The 21,454-nt window shown below is 39.9% G+C and overlaps 1 protein-coding gene across 1 annotated transcript in view; it reads right to left on the bottom strand.

Annotated features, from left to right (window-relative positions):
- Positions 1–8,624: 8,624 nt before the first annotated feature.
- zfyve19 (zinc finger, FYVE domain containing 19) overlaps positions 8,625–21,454 on the bottom strand; it is a 48,501-nt gene continuing 35,671 nt past the window's right edge. Inside the window, exons 8-11 of the mRNA XM_072264690.1 lie at positions 18,248–18,330; positions 17,072–17,164; positions 16,433–16,575; positions 8,625–9,652 (exon numbers count right to left, since the gene is read on the bottom strand). Of these exons, the coding sequence (XP_072120791.1) occupies positions 9,580–9,652; positions 16,433–16,575; positions 17,072–17,164; positions 18,248–18,330 (392 nt within the window). The 3' untranslated portion in view covers positions 8,625–9,579. The remainder of the gene's footprint in view (positions 9,653–16,432; positions 16,576–17,071; positions 17,165–18,247; positions 18,331–21,454) is intronic.

The following is a 21,454-nucleotide window of genomic DNA, read 5'->3' on the forward strand; positions in this document are numbered from 1 at the left end:
CTCCAACATCTTTCCTATAGTGGGGGTGACCAGAACTGTACGCAATACTCCAGATGTGGCCTAACTAGACTTTCATAAAATTGCAACATAACCTCTTGACTTTTGAACTCAATACCTTGACTAATAAAAGCAAGCACTCCATAAGCCTTCTTAACCACCCTATCGACCTGTGTAGCTACTTTCAAAGAGCTATGAACTTGGATCCCAAGATCTCTCCGCTCAGCAACACTTAACGATGTTGCCCTGAACAGTGTACTGTCTCCTTGTGTTTGCCCTGCCAAGGTGAAACACCTCACATTTATCTGGGTTAAACTCCACCTGCCATTTGTCTGCCCATATCTGCAACATTGTGGGCCAAGTGGCCTGTTCCTGCACGTTTCCTTGAGGGAAAATCTTGCCTGACAAATCAGTTGGAGTTTCTTGAAGAAACAACAAGCAGGATTGACAAAGGAGAATCAGTGGATGTTGTGTACTTGGATTTTCAGAAGGCCTTTGACAAGGTGCCACAAGTGAGACTGCTTAGCAAGACAAGAGCCCATGGTGTCACTACACTCCCTTCCGCAATGCTTACAAAGTTCTCCTTTGCGCAGCTTTTGCAAAATCAGATCACTCTTCAATCCCGCTTTTGCTGACATACAGGCAGAAACTGAAATAAAAGATAGCCATAGTTAAAACTGTCCACTCCATGCTGCAGGACCGCCTCGATGACATCGACTGGAATGTCTTCCATGATGAGGATGTCTCGGATTTCATGGATGGAGTCACACGTTGCATCTGGAAGTGCATCGACGATATTGTCCCTCAGAAGTCAGTAAGTCAGTTTCCTGAACCAGAAACCCTGGATCAATAGTTACGTGCAAGCAGCACTTACCGCATTTCACATAGCTTACACTGCCAACAATCAGCAGCTCAAGAATTGCAGCTACAATCTGTGCATAGCTATCAAGACTGCGAAACAACAATACAGGGACAAGATTAAGTCAAGATTCAAAATGAATAGCACACTATGTGCAGGTCTGTAAAGGGTGACGGGTATACAGTAATCGAAAATGAGTGTTATGCATCAGGATTGTAGAGAGTAGCAAATGATTTGCCAGACAATCCTGAAGACGCCACTGTCTGGCACTCACCTAGAGACATCTGTGCATCTCCAAATGAACTTTATGCAATTACCCACATGTATGGGTTATAATTATTTACTTATATGTTTTCTTGGTGGATAGAAGTTCATCCGGCTGGTAGAAATAATGCTATAACAGTCGCCAAACTCTTATTAGGAGAATTTATTCCTAGGTTTGGAATCCCTGAAAAGATCTTGAGTGTGATTCTGCATGCCACACATCGCTAAGGGATAATTGATTTTGCATAGTGGGTGTCAGGCTTCAAAAGAAACGAGCGCGGAGAGTCGAGACATTCTGCACGCCACACGTCACTAGGAGGCGTTGGATTATACGTAATTAGATATTGGCAAGGGCAAATAAAACGTTAGGCTTAAGCAGAGTGGTCATTGTGGGAGCAGTCATTGTGAGTGAATCAGTAATACTGGAGGGACACAGCAGGCCAAGAACATCTATGGAAAGCATAAACAGTCAGTGTTTCTTGATTGGTGAAAGAAGTAGAGTGCTGGAGAAGGGCAAGTCTAATAGGAGAGGGTAGAAGACGATGGAAGAAAGGGGAGGGGGGAGGAGCACCAGGGCCAGGTGATGGGCAGATAATGAGATAAATTGAGGAAAAAAAATGGGAATGGGGAATGGTGAAGGAGAGGTGTGGAGGCAATTACCGGATGTTCGAGAAATCGAAGTTCATATGCCCCAAGAGGGGGTTTAAACTAGAGTTGTAGGGGAATGGGAACCAGAGCGCTAGGACAGATGGTGGAGTGATTGTGGGGAGAGATGTTGTTAGCCTACATACAATGTCAGGATTTGAAATGTTGAGCATGGTGAGACTTTTGTCCTGAGTTATGCATATTTCAATGCGACGAGTATTTTAGGAAAGGCGGACGAGCTTAGGGCATTGATCAGCACATGGAATTATGTTGTAGTCTTTAGGGGCAGGACTGGCAATTCAATGTTCCGGTGTTCTGTTGTTTTAGACGTGATAAAGTGGGAGAGATTAAAGATGGAGGGAGGGATGACATTACTAGTCAGGAAAAGATTTCATGGCGGTGCTCAGCCAGGACAGACTGGAGAGCTCATCTACTGATTCTATATGGGTGGAACTGAGGAATAAGAAAGGGATGATAATATTAATGGAAATATATTACATACCACCCAATAGTCAGCGGTGTTTAAAAGATCAAATTTGTAGAGACCGCAGACGGTTGCAAGAAACATAAACAAGAGAAAATCTGTAGATGCTGGAAATCCAAGCAACACACACAAAATGCTGGAGGAACTCAGCAACAGGGCGGCATCTATTGAAAAGAGTCCACTCAGCATTTCGGGCTTCTGAGTTCCTGGCATGCTGAGATCCCCCAGCATTTTGTGTGCGTTGTCAGAAACATAAGGTTGTTTTTAAAAACTTTCCACATATTGACTGGAACTCCTATATCGTTAAAGGGCTGGATGGGATAGAGTTTGTCAATGTGTTCAGAAAAGTTTCCTTAATCAATATGTAACAGGTCCCCAATAGAGAGAGTGTTATACCAGAACCCCACTTAGGGAATGAGACAGGGCAGGTGACAGACATGTGTGTAGGGGAACACTTTGCATCTATAGATCATAGTGTCATTAGTTCCAAGATAATTATGGAGAAGTATAGATCTGGTCCTCGCGTTGAGATTCAAAATCGGAGCAAGACCAATTTTGATGGCATCAGAAAGGATTGGAAAGTGAGAATTGGGACAAGTTTTTTTTCTGGCAAAGATGCATTTGGTAAGTGCGAGGCCTTCAAGAGGGAAATTTGAGAGTGCAGAGCTTGTATGTTCCTATCAAGAATAAAAGGCAAGGATAACAGGTTTAGGGAATCTTGGTTCTTGAGACCCTAGTTAAGAAGAAGGAGGTGTTTAGCAGGTACAGGCAGGAAGGAACAAATGAGATACTTGAGCATTATAAGAAATACAAAGGAACACTCCTTCTTAGGAAGGAAATCAGGTGGACTAAAAGAAGGCACAAGGTTGCAAAAGTAAGGAAGGCAAAGGCAATGTTAGCATTCGTTTTGTGAAGACTAGAATAGAAAAGCATGACTGTAATGCTGAGGCTTTATAAGGCATTAGTCAGACAGCACTTGGGGTACTGAGAGCAGTTTTGACCTCTCATCTAAGAAAGGATGTGCAGGCACTGGAGGGAGTCCGGAGGAGGTTCACAAGAATGATCCCAGGAGCGTAAGGGTTAATATTTGAGGAGTGTTTGATGGCTCTGGGCCTGTACTGACTGGAGCTTGGAAGAATGGGGGCGGGGGAGATCTTGAAACCTACCCAATCTTGAAAGGCCTAGAGAGAGTGGATGTGGAAAGGCTATTTCCTATAATGCCTAGGACCAGAGGGCTCACAGCCTCGGAATAGAGCGACGTCCACTCAGAAAAGAGATGAGAAGTAATTTCTTTAGCCACAGGGTGGTGACTTTGTGGAATTCATGACGGATGTGGAGTCAAAGTCATTGAGTATATTTAAAGCAGAGGTTGAAAGGTTCTTGATTATTCAGGGTATCAAAGGTTATGGTGAGAAGGCAGGAAAATAGGGTTGAGAGGGATAATAAATCAGCCACAATCACACTATCAGTCCAATTAATAGTAATTACATCAATGAAACTTTGAATTTGTCACAAGACTGGTAGGGAGAAGCCTGAGATAGCCCAACTATTAAATAGTCTTGAGAAAGTTTTTTTTTAAATAATCAAATAACCTTTAATGCAAATGGAGAGCAATATAAAGTAGAATAGCATCTCTTGTATTTAAACAACATGCTCATATTTTCCCGAGGGAAATTCCTACATCATTATGCTAAACGATTATCAACCTCTTTAAAAAGTACACTTACCATTCCAAAACTGTGTTTTGTCAGTAAATCTCAGTTTATAATCCACTTGAGAAAAAGCAAAGATGGCGTGATTCTCCCAACTCAGTCATCAGGCACAGAAATAAGCAAATGGCTCTGTGTTACTCTCCAACATATTTTCTCCATCAGTGCCCTTTGACAACTTTCACTAATCCCATCAGCCTTCAATCTTGTGTTTTCAGAATTCACCTTTGATTGTTGTACCTCAGATGTGATTTAAGTACAGCATCTTAATAGCTAGTACGCTGTAGTCTGGAAATGTATAACACAAACATGGATGCCTTTTGTGAAACAAGCTTCTGCAATTGGTTCATTAAAATCTTGGGCAATAAGAAATTCCAACACTCCACCAGTCATCCCTCAGAATTGAGATCAGGATAAGTTTCGACTTGTGTGTTTTAATTCCTCAAAGTTCAATCACTCAAAAATGACGGTTTAAACATGCCGGCAAAAACCTGTTAAGGCAGAACTGTTTGAATAATTTGGCTTTGTCACATCTTGTTTCAATGCCTTCTATTTTGTTATGATATTACACTTAGAACTTTTCCTTCATGAGAATCTGTTCATGTTTCAGATTTTGTACAATAATGTGCAATTATGCCAGAATAGGAACAACTTAAAATTAGTCTCTGCTTCCCAAGAAGGGTCATTTTGTCTAGAAACCATAGAAAAAACTACCGCACAGAAACAGGCCTTTTGGCCCTTCTTGGCTGTGCCAAACCATTTTCCGCCTAGTCCCACTGACCTTAGAAACCATAGAAAGTTAGAGCATTGTTGCTCTATTGATTTTTCAATAGCTTTTTTCATAACATACCAACAGAGAGATGCTGTTCACAGGAAGATGACTAGGTGCTTTGTAAAGGAGATCACCTGTTTGCTTTTGTTTGCTTATTACATATTCATCCATCAAGTTACAGCCTGACTGTCCTGGTTCACTGCAGGTCAGTGAGCAGCAATAGTTAAAAATAACTTGGGTTAACTACTTCAGTTTTGAGTAAAATTTTCAACTGGATCACCCAAACCAAAATTCAGACATTTGGTGGGGCAGGGGGAGAGGGAGGAGGGAAATCAATTTAATTAACTACCTTAAAAGTAGTTCCTCCTCCCAAAAACCATGCAGCTGTACCTCCCACAAAATTTGCAAACTAATGAAAAAATCGAAGATGTTGAAATAGTTGGTGTCATCATAAAATTTGTAGGCTCGTAAACAAGCTTAAACTGAATTACATCAAAAAATAAGCACCAGTTCTGGAAATGTGTGCCGAAATATTTGATTAGAGCTGTGATTAGCACTGATTATCACTGGAGATGATGCTGAAAGATTCACCAGCATGTTGTGCATTGCACTTATGAAGTGAGACCGGGTCTGTTTTCTCAGGAGCAGTAGAGATTAGGGGTACATAATCTAGGTGTGAGGGAAAATATGAAAATATGAGGGATATAGATAGCATAGACTTGAGGAAACATTTTCCCATATTAGAGATAGATAAAACTAGACGGCAGAGGTTTAGAGTGAAGGAAAAGAGATACATGGGGGGGGGGCATATAAGGGGGATCCTTTTTCACGCAGTGGGTTTGAGTATACTGGTATGCACTGCCTGAAAGAGTGGTGGAAGCAGGGTCAGTGATAACATTTTGTAAGTCTTTAGCTGAGCATGGCAGGGTAATGGACCAAGTGCTGGAAGATGGCAATAATATGGATGAATGCCCATTAGTTGGCATTGGCCATATAACCGTATGATTCTATGAGCTGATTAGAAGGAAGAAAATTACTCCTCATAGTTCTTGACCTACCCCATGTTAGGAATTCATGGTAGGGCCATGTTCTAGACCAATGTAACTTGACTTTATGCATTGGAGTTGGAATAGGTTGTGTATGTAGACAGATCGGATTGGACTAGTACAGTACCTCAGAGCTTTGAAATGTTTTTTTCCATGACAGCAAGCCTGGGTACAGTCAGTATATCTTGTGTGTTTATGCAGTTGTGATTCTATGGCTAATAGCATCAGAGCAGTTGATAATAGTATGTGGGAACATATCATAATGCCCCTGGCTCAGGCTTGGTTCGGGTTAACAGTGGTTGGATTCAGTTCTGGTTTTATATTTGAGCAGAATTTCTATTTCATAATTACATTCTGGACCCATAATCTGGAGGTAGTGGGTGACAAACTGAGATATATATATATAAGTCATTTTTAGGCAATCACTAAGAGCACCAGTAACTACCATGCATTTCAAAAACATACTGACATGTTCACTGAAATAAAGCATGCTAAACTCATTTCCACTGGACCACCAACTTCTTGCATCATCCTGCTTTGGTCCCAGGTAAAGCTAGTCCTGAGACGGCACCACAGTTGTTGGCCAAATCAAAGGTAGTGATGAATCACCATGTAGGAGGAAGATTGAAAGTGTGGTTGAATGGTGCCCAAACAACCTCCTCTCACTCAATGTCAGCAAAACAAAAAGCTGATAATTAACCATCGGAGGAAGCTGGAGGTCCACCAGTCCGTTCATATCAGGGGATTGGAGATGGAGAGGGTCATTAACTTATATTTCCTTGGCATTATCATATCAGAGGATGTGGCCTGGGACCAGCACTAAAGTGTCATCACAAAGATAGTGCCTCTAATTTCTCAGAATTTTACAGAGATTTGGCATGTTATCTTAAACTTGGACAAACTTTATAGATGCACAGTGGAAAGTATCCTAACTGGTTGCATCATGGCCTGTTATGGAAACACCGATGCCAAGGAACAGAAAAGTATACAAGCTACAGACACACTTTTCTGTTTTTTGAGAAGACCAGAAGGCCCAGAAGGTTCAGATGAGATGTTCCTGTGACTAGTTAAATGATGCATCTGAGGTACTAGTAGTGACTACATGTGGAGGAATCAGTTGCTCTTGTAAAATAGGTTGGACAGAACTTAATTAAGTAACTCACTGGTAAGCAAACAAATCCTATAGTTTTATGCAACAGCATAACTCTAGACCATTCAACAATGAAATAGAAAACTCTAAAGGACAATGGAGAAAGCTGGTAGATGGGGGAAAGCACAGCATTTTTGTGCATGAGAGTTTCAAGTTAGAGAGACTCTTATTGCACAAAAATAGTGTGCTGGCAGAGAGGCTAGTCCCTTAAACTTCCAGTTTTAATGGCATTACCATTACCCTGACTCAGTGTAAATAACCCAGGAACATCACTGACTAGAGACTTACTAGGACTAATCACAAACTCTGTGAAAACAGGAGCAGGTCAAAGCCTTTCCAATAACTATAAGGCACAAAGCAGGTTGTGATGGGATACTCTCAATCCAACTGGATTGGTGCTGTTCCAACTACATTAAGCAAGTTTGAAAGCATCAAGGCCAACAACTCATTTCAGATATCCTGCCACCACTGCACAAGATGTACCATATACAATATGTACTGCTTTGGCAGTTCTATTAGAACCTCACAAACTCCCCACCACAGTCAAGAGGCATGAGAACACTATCTCTGCACATTCTCCTCCAAGTCTCACACCATCCTAACATGGAAGTGTATGACCTTTCTGCCGCTGTTGCTAGGGTCTAAATCCTAGAATCCCCTCAGCACTATGAAAGCATCTTCACCAGAAAGACTGTTGCAGTTCCAGATGACTCACCACCACCTTCTCACAATAAGCAGTGGGTAATAAATATTGATCTTGACAGGGACAACCATGACTCTTAAAATAATTAATGAAAACATGGAGCAAAATTTCAAGACTAAATTATGTTTAGCAAAAGAAATAAATTGAATACAGCAGATGCCAAGAGAGAAACAACATTCCATTATCATCTAATACTTAATAGAGAAGCTACATTCAATTTAGAAATGTTTTGAAATAGTAGTTAGGGGTGTTTTTCTTTAATATGTGGTTTTACTGGGAACATCCTTTACTCAACAGTGTCACAAGTTTGCCATGAGCAGTGACAAAACATGTCATGGGTTTGGACCTGAACAATCAGCATTCAAAGAACATCTCCAGTTTCACAAAATATTCAATGAGAGGACAGAAGTTCATCCAGGTGATAGGATCAAGACTGGGGTGATCACACTGCTGATTTTTGCCACAACTGTGGGAAGGAGACATCGCCTGGGACTCAAACACATCCTCACAAGCCGGGCATCAAGGAAATCGGAGAGGCATCTTCTTGCTTACCTTGATAGTTGGTGATGACATTGATGCTGACAGAAGCTGAGAACTGACGGACACAGAGATCTCTAGGATGCTGTGATGATTTAAAAAAAAAAGGATCATAGCTTCAGGAAAAAAACACCCTAATCACATCAATATCAGGATATTGTTACAGTTTGTCTGGAAATACATTATAATCTGTTTCAGTGGATGATACAATTGAAATCCCTTTTTACTGGGTGTCTCTGGAAATGCAACTCGTTAGCCCCTCGTTAACAGCCACTGGACTCTGCGGTGAGAAACCCACCTTCCTTGGACTTCGTACGTCGAGGGTCTATACGACTTTGGTCCCGCCAAATCCATGAGGTTGAGATGTCTCACTCACCCAAATCCCGGATTGTGTGAATGTTGTGTAATTTACTGGCCTGGCAATCGCCCATCGGCAAGAAATAACAGATCGTACACTGTATAGATTTATAAAGAAGTATATTTAAGAATGTTAATGTAAGCAACCAGCTATTAAAGGAAATTTTGAAAAAACACAAAAGGGGCCCATTATATTTAACCAGTCATAAGTGCATGGTGGAGCTGAAATCTTCCAGAAGCCATTGTTTTCAATGTACACAATGCATCTTCCGAATGTCACTCGAAATCCATCTCAAACAAACGGGCTCTCCCACAGGAGTATTGGTCCTTCCTGTTTGAAGCATTTGTCTGTACAAAGCACCTTGTGCAACATGAACAGATTCCTCAGCCATCCTCCCTCTTGTCTGCTTCCAGCTCCCGCCAACAAAGACCTCAACCCACACCAATGTCCCTCACAAAAACTTCTGCTCAGCGTTCTCTACAACATTCTCCCAATTCCACCATCCTGACTGGCTGACACCACATTCCGAAGATGAACAGCAGAGCTCCTCATCTCAGCTCAAACCAAAACAGTCTGAAAGCAGAACAAACTGCTCCTACAGAACTGCTGAAATGAAATAGCGACAGCATAGCAGCAAAAATCTTAACACAAGTGAGATAAATAATAATTCAGAATAACCATCCAATTAAATAAGGAATTAGAGGAAATAATAATTTACATCCCATCTTATAGACTTTTTATTTCTGTGTTAGACCAAATTCAAAGTTAACTTGTAGTGTTTGAAAATGCAACTTCTCCAATCCCTTAATATGCAAAGCTTTTAAAGCAGGTGCTCCCTGCGGTGGATAATGTAGTGACCACACCTTATAATGCATAGGAGCTGCTGTTACAACACTGAACAGCCTTGTAATAACAGAAAGTCTTTGCATGAATGAGAATCAATATAGCTTTTCCTATAGCACTTGTTAATTAGATAAGGGTTCTGTGGAATTGCTGATGTCATGACCAATTTCCTTAGTGTCAGATTTTGAAAGGCTGTGTGTGTGGATCCCTTATTATTTCTTCTTCATTAGTTGACTGTACTTGGATGTTCTGTGTTCTTTCCGCTCAAACTTGTCATGTCCTTCCCTATGGGGGTAAATTAAAAAAAGAATTCTTTAGACATTTATTGTTTTTAAAGCCGAGGCAAGATCGACAAAGGTGTGAAAACAATCTGTTTTAGATGATAGGGTGCCTTATACAGACGATTCCCTTTATTCGGACACACTGGAACCAGTAAATTTTGGCCCAATTAAGTGGCTGCCCCAATAAGCCAAAGTTTCATGGAAATAGTTAAAAGGTATAAAAAAGACAAACTACTGTTTAACTGAGTAACAAATAATGTATTTAAGTAAATCACAGAACAAATTAAGGCACTCCCAATACCACTACAGTACTACAAAATTCTGTATTATTTCCAGTTATCAATGGAGGAATTCATCTGCCATGTTCTTTTGATTGACTGTAAATGAACAAAATCAGGACAGACGCTGAGTACAGATAATGGACAATCCTTCAGACAATTGCAAATCTTTCTTTTCATTTTAACTTTCAAAAGGACACCTTCAAATCCTTCATAACTTGCTGAAGTAGTAAAATCTATTCATTTTTACTCCCCGCTGTTTCTGGCATTTCTAAATGTAAATGCTTGAACCGTATTGAGCAAACCAGTTCCTAATGGTCTTTCTGCTTATTTCTCACCAACTATCAGAGACAAAAATCACTGTTTTTTTTTTTAAAAACACAAACACACGCAACTGACACCAACTGATTGCTCTAAGCACGGTGTAGTGTCCATGCGAGTGCACACGACTGATGCTAGTTAGAAACTATTCGGCAATAGTCTCCTGGCCCAATTAAGTGGCATGTGGTCTCAAATAAACAGCTGCCCCGATTAACCAGTGGCCCAATTAACCGGAATCCTCTGTATTAACATACTAAAGACTACTCAAAATGCACAACCCAGTTATCTTTCAAAGTCTGTGGAGTATAGCACTTCAATTTCAATACAGCAGTTAAAATATGAGTGAAGTTGTAAAGAATGGGATGCAAATTACAACATGAAACCAGTCTGTTCAGCCTCCAAATGATGAGCAGTTCTCATCCTATATCATTTTATGCCCCCTCTCTATCACCTACCCAACCTGTCTTAAGAAAGTAGCATCCTAATACTTGCTGCAACCTTACAATGCAATTGTTGTTCCTTTCTCTGCCTTGTGGCGCATCGGGCAGCAATCTTGCCATTTCTTTAGCATTTTTGTCTGGTTTTTATGAGGCCGAGTTACTAGCTCGATGCTCAACACAGCACAGATAGAGAGCATGCAAGGAGCCAGTCGGATTCAAACCCAGGACTACTCGCCTCAAATTCCAGTGCGGATGCCATTACACCAGCAGCCGGCTCAATACAAAGCTATGGAGAAAGGTTTTCTTCTTTCTACTCTAAATCTATTAATCTACAGCATTTGCCATTTCATTCTATACCCTTCATTAAATGACACCAGTTTGTTTTGATCCATCCTATTGTCTCTCTTGATAATTTGAATTCTTTTTACTAAATTTCCTGTACCATTTTTGTTCAGATGAAAACATGCCAACTTTGACATATATCACTGTTCCTTCATAAGCACTGTGTCTATATGCTGGAACTCCCGACTCAACATCAAATCAGGCTGTAAATTTGCATTGCTTTGTAGAAATCAGATTCTTTGCAAATTTGCTTTGCAAACTCCTAATGTCTGAACATAGTTAAAGAATGAAGTGCAGACCACACACAGTGCCTTCGAGTGAAAACTTTCTACTGTTGTCACCAGAAAATGTTTATCTTCATAACCACACCTTTTGCCAGTAAATTTTAGCTATTATAATTTTGCATGGTCTTTTTTTGTTTTTTTTAAAACATACTTAAGGTCCAGATAAGCCCACAGTAAAACAAAATGTAGTTAGTAATTGCTTTAAAGCAATGAACAATTTGGACTATCACCTGGTAAATGTATTAAATGTATTAAACTATGAATTAGTAACAGCTTTGTATCTACAGAAGTAACTCTTAAACTCCCTTGAATATATAAACAAAAACAATAAAAAGTCACAATTGCAAGGCAAATTTAATTATTCAAGTAACCTAAGAACAACATGATTCAAAATAGTCTTCATGTTAAGGGTAATTTTGGGTGAAATCGTGACAAAAGGGTTATCACTCTATCACATAGTCAGTGACACCGAGATACATCTTGGAAAACAAGCATTTTGATCTCAGACCATGCCAACCATCAACCATGTACAGTATTTATACTAACTCCATATTAATCCTTTGTCATTTATTCTCTCCACTTTCTCATCAACTCTACCACTCAGCTGCACCGTAGGATCAGTTTATAGTTGCCAATTAAGCTACTAAACCCCCATACCTTGAGATGTGCGAGGAAACTGGCACTCCCTGGTAGAGATCCATGCAGTCACAGGAAGAATGTGCACACTCCCAAGAGTACAGCATCTAAATTCAGCAATGAACCTAGGTGTCTGGTACTGTGAGGCAGCTGCTCTAATAACTGTGTTGATGTACTACCCCATAATGTTGTTTTCACCATCTCTGGTATTCCTATGCTTTTAATATTCATTGGCCTGATCCCCAATTCACCTCTTGCACACAGTAATTAAAGTTATGGGCTCAATTTCAGTTTTGAAGTTCTTAACAGCTTAAAATGTGATCAGGTTATTTCGTAGTTGCTCCATCAGAACTAACCATTCCAAAATTAAGCCTCATCTGCAATTCTGAACTAAGCTCATTTTGAACTGATTAGAAATGGTTGATTCAGATGGTTCTATTTAATATCAGAGAATGTATACAGTACCATCATCATCAGGGGCTGTGCCCAGTTTAAGCTTTGACTGCCATGGCTCACACACTCCTGTTTCAGGTCAAGTGGATCAATTCATTGGTATTCTTTTCCAGTTCTTTGGCTGCTGTCTCCATCATCATGTCTTTGTCTTCCTCTTGCTTTCTTCCCTTCAACCTTTCCCATAATTACCGTGCATTCTAACTCCTCTTTCCAAATCACATGTCCAATGAAGTTACATTACCGTTTCATGATCTCATACATTATTTCTCTTTTTGTGCTTGCTCTGTTCATGACATCCTTGTTAGATATTTGTTTTGTCCATGATATTCTTTGCATCCTCCTCAAAAACCACATCTCTGCTACTTCAATTTGTTTCCTTTATTGTCCAACATTCTGATCCATATAACATAACTGAATAAACGTAACATTTCAGTACTCTGAGGCAGGTTGTCATGCCTAGTTTAGTGTTGGTCAGTATACTCTTCATTCTCATAAAGGTGTCTTTTGCCATCCCTATTCTTCTTTTGATGTCCATGTCACACCTGCCATCTGATGTCACCCAGCTTCCTAAGTAGCAAAAGTTCTGTACCTGCTTTGTCTTCCCTGTTTATTCTCAGCCTGCAGATAGGATTCTCCTCTTTTTTGGATATCATCATACATTCTGTCTTTTTGCAGTTGATAGCTAGACCCATTTTTGCACTTTCTTCAATAACTATATCAATTAAGTTTTGTAGTTCTTCCTCCATACTTGCAATTAACACAGTGTCATCCGCATGTCTGAAATTATTAATGTTTTCACCACCAACTTTGATTCCCAAGATGTCTATTATTTTTTGTAATATTGTTTCACTGTATACAATAAATAAATCAGGGGAGAAAACACACCCTTGTCTAACACCTCTCTTGATTTTCATAAACTGACTCACTTCTCCATCTATTCCTACAGTGGCAGTTTATTCCCAGTACAGATTTCTGATTAGGCGGAGGTCTTTCGAATCTAGATCTACAGTTTCCTGTAATATTTCAAATAACTTATTGTGCTTCACTTTATCAATTGCTATGTACAGCATACAACCTGAAATTTCTACTTTCCACAGACATCCACAAAACCCCAAACATCAGGCCCCCATAGCCCTCCTCCCCCCTCCCATGTACAAGCTGCAGCAGAAGCATTAAAATTGCATGATGGCTGGATACTCATTAAACCAGTCACTCCAACCAAAAAACAATCCACTGAGAATAAGTTCTATACTTGCCCCACCCCATTCTAAGCCAACTTCTAAAGTTTTGGTAAATTTTGCTCTAAAATTCTGAGATCCAGTGTTTTCTGAAAAATCAGGCAAGTTACATTTTTGGCTTTTCCAGCAAGCGCTTGGAACATAGAAAACCCACAGCACAACACAGGCCCTTCGGCCCACAATGTTGTATCAAACATGTACTTACTTCAGAAATTACCTAGGGTTACCCATAGCCCTCTATTTTTCTAAGCTCCATGTACCTGTCCAGGATTCTCTCAAAAGACCCTATTGTATCCGCCTCAACCACCGTCGCCGGCAGCCCATTCCACGCACTCACCACTCTCAGCGTAAAAAACTTACCCCTGACATTTCCTCTGTACCTACTTCCAAGCACCTTAAAACTGTGACCTCTCATGTTAGCCATTTCAGCCCTGGGAAAAAGCCTCTGACTATTCACACGATCAATGTCTCTCATCATCTTATACACCCCTATCAGGTCACCTCTCATCCTCCTTCACTCCAAGGAGAAAGAGCCAAGTTCACTCAACCTATTCTCATAAGGCATGCTCCCCAATCCAGGCAACATCTTTGTAAATCTCCTCTGCACCCTTTCTATAGTTTCCACATCCTTCCTGCAGTGAGGTGACCAGAACTGAACACAGTACTCCAAGTGGGGTCTGACCAGGGTCTTTTATGTAACAATACCTCTCAGCTCTTGAACTCAATCCCACGACTGATGAAGGCCAATACACCATATGCCTTCTTAACCACAGAGTCAACCTATGTAACAGCTTTGAGTGTCCTATGGACCCAGACCCCAAGATCCCTCTGATCCTTCACACTGCCAAGAGCCTTACTGTTAATACTTTATTCTGCCATATTTGACCTACCAAAATGAATGACCTCACACTTATCTGGGTTGAACTCCATCTGCCACTTCTCAGCCCAGTTTTGCATCCTATTAATGTCCCTGCTGTAACCTCTGACAGTCCTCCACACTATCCACAACACCCCTAATCTTTGTGTCATCAGCAAACTTACTAACTTATCCCTCCACTTCCTCATCCAGGTCATTTATAAAAATCATGGAGAAGGGATCCCTGAGGCACACCACTGGTCACTGATCTCCATGCAAAATATGACCTGTCTACAACCACACTTTGCCTTTTGTGTGCAAGCCAATTATGGATCCACAAAGCAATGTCCCCTTGGATCCCAGGCCTCCTTACTTTCTCAATAAGCTGTGCATGCAGTACCTTATCAAATGCCTTGCTGAAATCTATATACACTACATCTACAGCTCTACCTTCATCAATGTGTTTAGTTACGTCCTCAAAAACTTCAATCAGGCTCGTAAGGCACGATCTGCCTTTGACAAATCCATGGGATGGTATTAACTTGGAATGTTATTTTCTTAGAAAAATCAAAGAGCAGATCACAGCAGATTTCTCTTCTAAAACTGAGTTGGTTGTCATACTATATTTTCATGTAGGCAGCCTTAAATGATTAATTATTTTACTTTATTAATTCCATTGGATTATGACCTATATTAAGTAACTTCTAAAATCCTCCTGGTGAGTGATGAAATCTTGGAGGAGTTGTCGAGAATGTGGGGAGAGAGAAGAAAAAACAGGATTTTGCAGGATGAATGTTAAAGGTGGTTGATAGCATAGACTTGGTGGGCTAAGGACCTGTTTCCATGTTGTCTGGATCCATGACTCAATAATAATATCAATACGGTGGAGTCTGGTTAATTGGGACATAGCAGACATACGTTTTGGCCCAATTAACAAGTCTGCTCCAATTAGCCGAAGATTCATGGAAATAGTTAAAAAGGCAAAAAAACAACAAACTACTATTTAGCTGAGTACCAAACTATGTATATAATTGGAAAACAAAACAAATTAGACCACTACCAATACCACTACAGTACTATAAAACCGTATTAGTTCCTAATAGTTATCAAAGGGGGAAAATTTATCCAGCATACGCCGCTATACTCTTTGATTGACTGTAAATGAACAAAACCAGCACAGACACCAAGTGCAGACAATAAACTGCCTTCATACAATGTTTTTGATGATTGTATACACCAAAACTTAATTTTCATTGTAATATTAAAGATGATTGTCGATACATTCAAATTCTTCGTAGTTTCTAACTTGCTGAAGTAGTGAAATCATTTCATTTTCATTCCTGGCCATTTCTAGCATCTCCAAGCCTCAATGCTTGAAATTGCAGTGAGCGAAACAGTTTTGAATTGTCTTACCACTTATTTCTTGCCAACTATCAGTAAGAAACGTCACTGCTTTTTGAACACAAACATAGAGAAATGACACATTTAAAAACCGTTAGCATGCAAAAGCACACGACTGACACTAGTTAGAAACTGTTTGGAAGCAATTTCCTATCCCAATTAAGCAACATAGTGTCCCAAATAAATGAAGGAAATTTAGCTATTTTCTCAATTTTGTTTTTGTTCTTTAAGAGTTGTCCCAAATAAGTGGCAGTCTAGATTAACCAATGACCCAATTAACCAGAATCTACTGTATGTACATTGGTATAAAGTATCATGCACAGATTATGAAAGTTGAATGACATGTTCATCTGTGGAAAGTTTAGGATCATTCCGACCCCTGAAAATTCTTAAACCTGTTAAAGCATGAACTATTTATTCCCATAAAATATTCGCAGTTACAAAGAGTTTGAGTAAAAGTGCCGCAAATCATTTATTCTTCTGAGCTGCTTTCAGCAGCTGGACCTCAAAGCATGCAGTTACCAGCTGCACTTACCTAAAGCATCTGTGACAGTAGAGGTCCCCATCACAGTCATGGCAACGGAGGACAGCATCATTATTGCAGATGGAACACCAAGGCAGCTCATCATCACTGTCTGGTGTCTCAGTCATAGCTGGACTGGGCGAAACATGTCGTTGCTGGAGATACAATTAGAAATTTGCTTTTAGTCAATAATTTGAAAAAAAAAGTTAATAAAGTTGTACATTAAAACTACCCCCAAGGAAAGATGATCAAAAGCTTACAACGGGTTGCAAGCTGCACTTTCAAGGAAGAGAGGAGAAAGGTACAGGCACATGCCTTTTTGAAAGTATAATCTTCCTTCAATACTACCTTTACCTCGATGTGTCTTGAGTGTGTTTATAAACCAATAAACTTCTGATATAAATAAATAAGTATGCTCCTACAGAGTCAAGGCTCTCTTTTAAGGAATAAGACAGTTGTTGGATTAATTTGTCTCTAAAGAAAACGACGAAAGAGTTGAGAAAGAAGATCAATAAGGGGAGATAGAGAATCAAACACTGTTGCAGTACATAATTAAAACTACAGCCAGATGAGCATTGTGAATCCTGGCAACATCTAAATGCTTATTCGCCACACAAGATGTTTAGTTTGATTTCCAATTGCAGACAGTACCTTTCTCCCAACAGGAATTGGCTGCACTGTCTTAGGTTGCTCTACAGGAATGTTGTAGCCACTTCTTCGATCTAGGGCAATTTCTTCATTTACCTGCATGTATAGATAATGAAATGAGAATATATTTTACCACTGCTGACAGTTTACCAACATTTAGACTATTGTTCCTATCCTCATATTATTACATTTCTGAACTAGTTGTGATTTTGCTGTTCAAAGGTTTCAAGCAGAAACTGAGCAAGAGCAACTACAAATTTGCTGATGCTAATTTAATCCAAATCAGTACTGCATGAAAGGTGAGAGGCTTCAGGGAGGCTGGAGATGGGACACAGGCTTCTAAGGGATTAGGAAACGAGAGTGTTTTCAAAATTTATACCAATATATTTACACTTCTCCATCTCAATTCTAACAAAGTAAAACTTAATTCATATAGCCCCTTAGGTCATTTGAAAAAACTGCACAAGTACAGTTGGAACATCATCACCATTGTGAGTTAAGAAACATTTCATTTAAATCTGTAAACAGCAAAATCCCCCAAACAATTAACAAGGTAAATGACCAGAAGATCTGCTTCTTTTTGGAATTGAATGAGGGACAAATGTTAACCACAGAGTCCAGAAGAACTTCTCTGCCCTTCCATTGTGCCATGGATGCCTTCATGTCTGCAGGGTTCCAGTTTATTAACTTATCTGAATGAGACCACATGCTCTCTCATTTCTGAATTACATTAGTGTTCTCGTATTGGAGTAGGGTTTGAACCCTCACGAATCTGGGTGAGCATTACAAGAGGCAAGATTCTGAAATTACTACATGTTACAAATTGGTCTGTCAGTCATTCTTAAATGAAGCCCAAATGTGAACATCTCAACATCTGTCAGCACAAAACAAGGGTTGGTTTTCTTTCTCAGGTCTTAGCAACTTTTGTGATATTTTGAGAGATTTCTTCAGAAACAAATTATTTTGTGATGGGATATATCAGGAAATTACTCCCTTTATTTTCCAGGAGCTAATAGGAATTGAGAAGAATGGGTCATCAATGACATAGATTAAAAAAAAGAGTAAAACAGAGGATTAAAAAATCAATTTTGCATTCCATGGTCCTCCAGTCTAATTACTTTGAATTTATATAAAAAATTATGCTTACCTTGTGTTTAAAAAAAAAGATAACAATCAGACCTGTTTCAAAATTCGCTGGGTCAACATTTCTTCGTTGTCTTCATCGCTTTCCACCCCAGTATATTTCCAGTCATCCACTGGTACTGCAAGCCCCAAAAATGGAAAGTTTATATTGCTTCAACGTTTCAACCTATTAGTTTCAGTCACTCTCAACAATAACCTCATGTAATTGAGAATATTCACATTGGTGGTAGTACAACCACTAACCTTTTGGATCAGAATACAGGTCACCCAATTCAGGACTAACAAATTCTTGTGATACACACTTTATCATGGCTTCTGAGCAAGCAATTAAATCATTCTAATGTAACCCATTATAGTTGGAATTCACTCCTCACTATTCATATTCTACATAAAGGATATCTGAAACCCTGACATTGGCAAACTGTGCCACAGCTTCTGGAGGTAATACTATTGCTAATGCTGGAAGAGTCAGCGTTTATTAGATTAATTCATGGACAAGCTCAATTTGATCATTGCAAAGGATCTGACCTACTCTGGCAATTGCTTATGTCAAAAATTAACACTCCTAAAATCTGTAATTGTAGAGTCATACAACACAGAAACATACATTTTAGCCCACACCAATTATCAAGCGTAATTTTATGCTATTTACATACTAATCCCATTCTCTTCTCCCCATGTTCCCTGCAAACTTTGCCCCTCTCCACCAGATTCTATCTACATACATGAGGTAATTTACAGAATCCAATTAACATAACCTGCAAATCTTTGATTTCTTGAACTTCCAGTAATTGTCCCCTCATTTACCACTCCAGTTTCCCTCTCTCACCGAGTCTCCTTACCTGCCCATCACCTTCCCCTTTCCTTTCTTCCATAGCCTTCTGTCCTCTCCTATCAGATTCTCCCTTCTCCAGCCCTTTATCTCTGTCATCAATCCATTTCCCAGCTCTTCAGATTTTCTCATGTTTGCAAATTTTTAAGTTGTGGGAGGAAACCAGAGCAACTGGAGGAATCCTGCCCATTCACAGAGAAAATATAAAAACCGAATGTAGACAGAACAATACTGGGAGACATATCCACATCATCTTTCTTTCCCAAAGGAACTGCTGGTAAAGCAGTCAAGAAAATAGTACTGCCACACCAATAGACTGTTTCCCAGGAACAATGAAGAGTCTTTGCCTACTTTTATGTAAAAGAGAAGGCTGGATTCTAATGTCCCGAATTTCAGCCATTTACTTCAGGCGGCTGAATGATAGTTAACTTTTCTACTGATAAGATACTAAATTGGAAATCTGAAATAAATAAAACCGAAAAGTCAAATAAAGAGAAGGTCAGTTTGTATCACGAAGATACCATTGAACAGAATTTTCTTAATCCAAGTAACTTTGGCCTGATCTCCCAGTAAAAGTGTTGGTTCGGAATAGACAATAGGTGCAGGAGTAGGCCATTTGGCCCTTCGAGCCAGTACCACCATTCACTGTGATCATGGCTGATCATCCACAATCAGTACCCTGCTCCTGCCTTCTCCCCATGTCCCTTGACTCCACTATCTTTAAGAGCTCTATCTAACTCTTTCTTGAAAGCATCCAGAGAATTGGCCTCCACTGCCTTCTGAGGCACAGCATACCACAGATCCATAACTCTCTGGGTGAAAAAGTTTTTCCTCAACTCTGTTTTAAGTGGCCTACCCCTTATTCTTAAACTGTGGCCTTTGGTTCTGGACTCCCCCAACATCAGGAACATGTTTCCTGCCTCTAGCGTGTCCAATCTCTTAATAATCTTATATGTTTCAATCAGATCCCCTCTCATCCTTCTAAATTCCAGTGTATACAAGCTCAGTCGCTCCAATCTTTCAACATATCCCGGGAATTAACTTTGTGAACCTACGTTGCACTCCCTCAATAACAAGAATGTCCTTCCTCAAATTTGGAGACCAAAACTGCACACAATACTCAAGGTGTGGTCGCACCGGGGCCCTGTACAACTGCAGAAGGATTTGTTTTCTCCTATACTCAACTCCCCTTGTTATGAAGGTCAACATGCCGTTAGCTTTCTTCACTGCCTGCTGTACCTGTCAACATGAATGGAGGTTGGCATATCACTTATTGAAATATGGGCAATAATACAGTGTCAGAAAGCCCAAGAGGGAGCCAGCGATGTCCTATTATTTCTATTAATCTTTCTGCAAGGAGAGGGAGGTTTATCCTCTCATGAAGATGACCCAAAGTCAGAAGAAGATGGTGGTCATGGATTATCATACGAGGAATGTTGGATTGCTCTGGGTCTGTACTCACTGGATAGATCATATAAATCAAACATAGTTTGCCCCTGGTTCATCACAAACTGTAAATCAAGTTTGTGAACAATGTATGATATGCATTTTACAAAATCCAGGAAAACAGATAAAGGTGGAAGGATCTCAAACACCACCCTCTGATAAATCGTGTGTGCATTTACAGATGGATTTTACAGTATTACTTTCATGTGAAGGATATAAATGTTTATTGGTCATTATTGATGTTTTTTCCTTCCATGGTGAGTTGAAGTATTTCCTTGTAAAAAGAGTGATACAGTTACAGTAGCTAAACGTTTATCGAAGGAAATCATCCCAAGGTTTGGGATCCCTTGGAAATTGTCTAGCAACAACTGTACCCTCTTTACTGGGAAGGTAATAAAAGAAACAAGTAAGGCCTTACAGATTGACCAACATGTCCATTGTAGCTACCACCCTCATTGTACTCTACACGCTGAGTAGAAAGGATGAATGGAACAATTAAAAATAAGCTTCGTAAAATGTGTTAGCAATTGAAAGTTAATGGGCAAATAAGGTCTACCTGTTTCCTCAATACTACCTGCCCCTCCACCAATCTTCATATCATCAGCAAACTTGGCAACAAACCCATCTATTCCATCCTCTAAATCATTGATATACAGCATAAAAAGAAGTGGCCCTAACACCAATCCCTGCAGAACACATCTAGTCACTGGCAGCCAAACAGAAAAGGATCCTTTATTCCCACTCACTGCCTCCTACCAATCAGACAATGCTCTAACCATGCCAATAACTTTCCTGTAAAGCCATGGGCCCTTAAATTGGTAAGCAGCCTCATGTGTGGCACCTTGTCAAAGGCCTTCTGACACTCCAAATATACAACATCCACTGCATCTCCTTTATCTACCCGACGTATAATCTCCTCAAAAAATTCCAAAAGGGTCATCAGGCAAGGTTTTCCCTTAAGGAAA

Source organism: Mobula birostris, chromosome 1, assembly GCF_030028105.1.
Source record: "Mobula birostris isolate sMobBir1 chromosome 1, sMobBir1.hap1, whole genome shotgun sequence".
Classification (NCBI taxonomy): Eukaryota; Metazoa; Chordata; class Chondrichthyes; order Myliobatiformes; family Myliobatidae; genus Mobula; species Mobula birostris.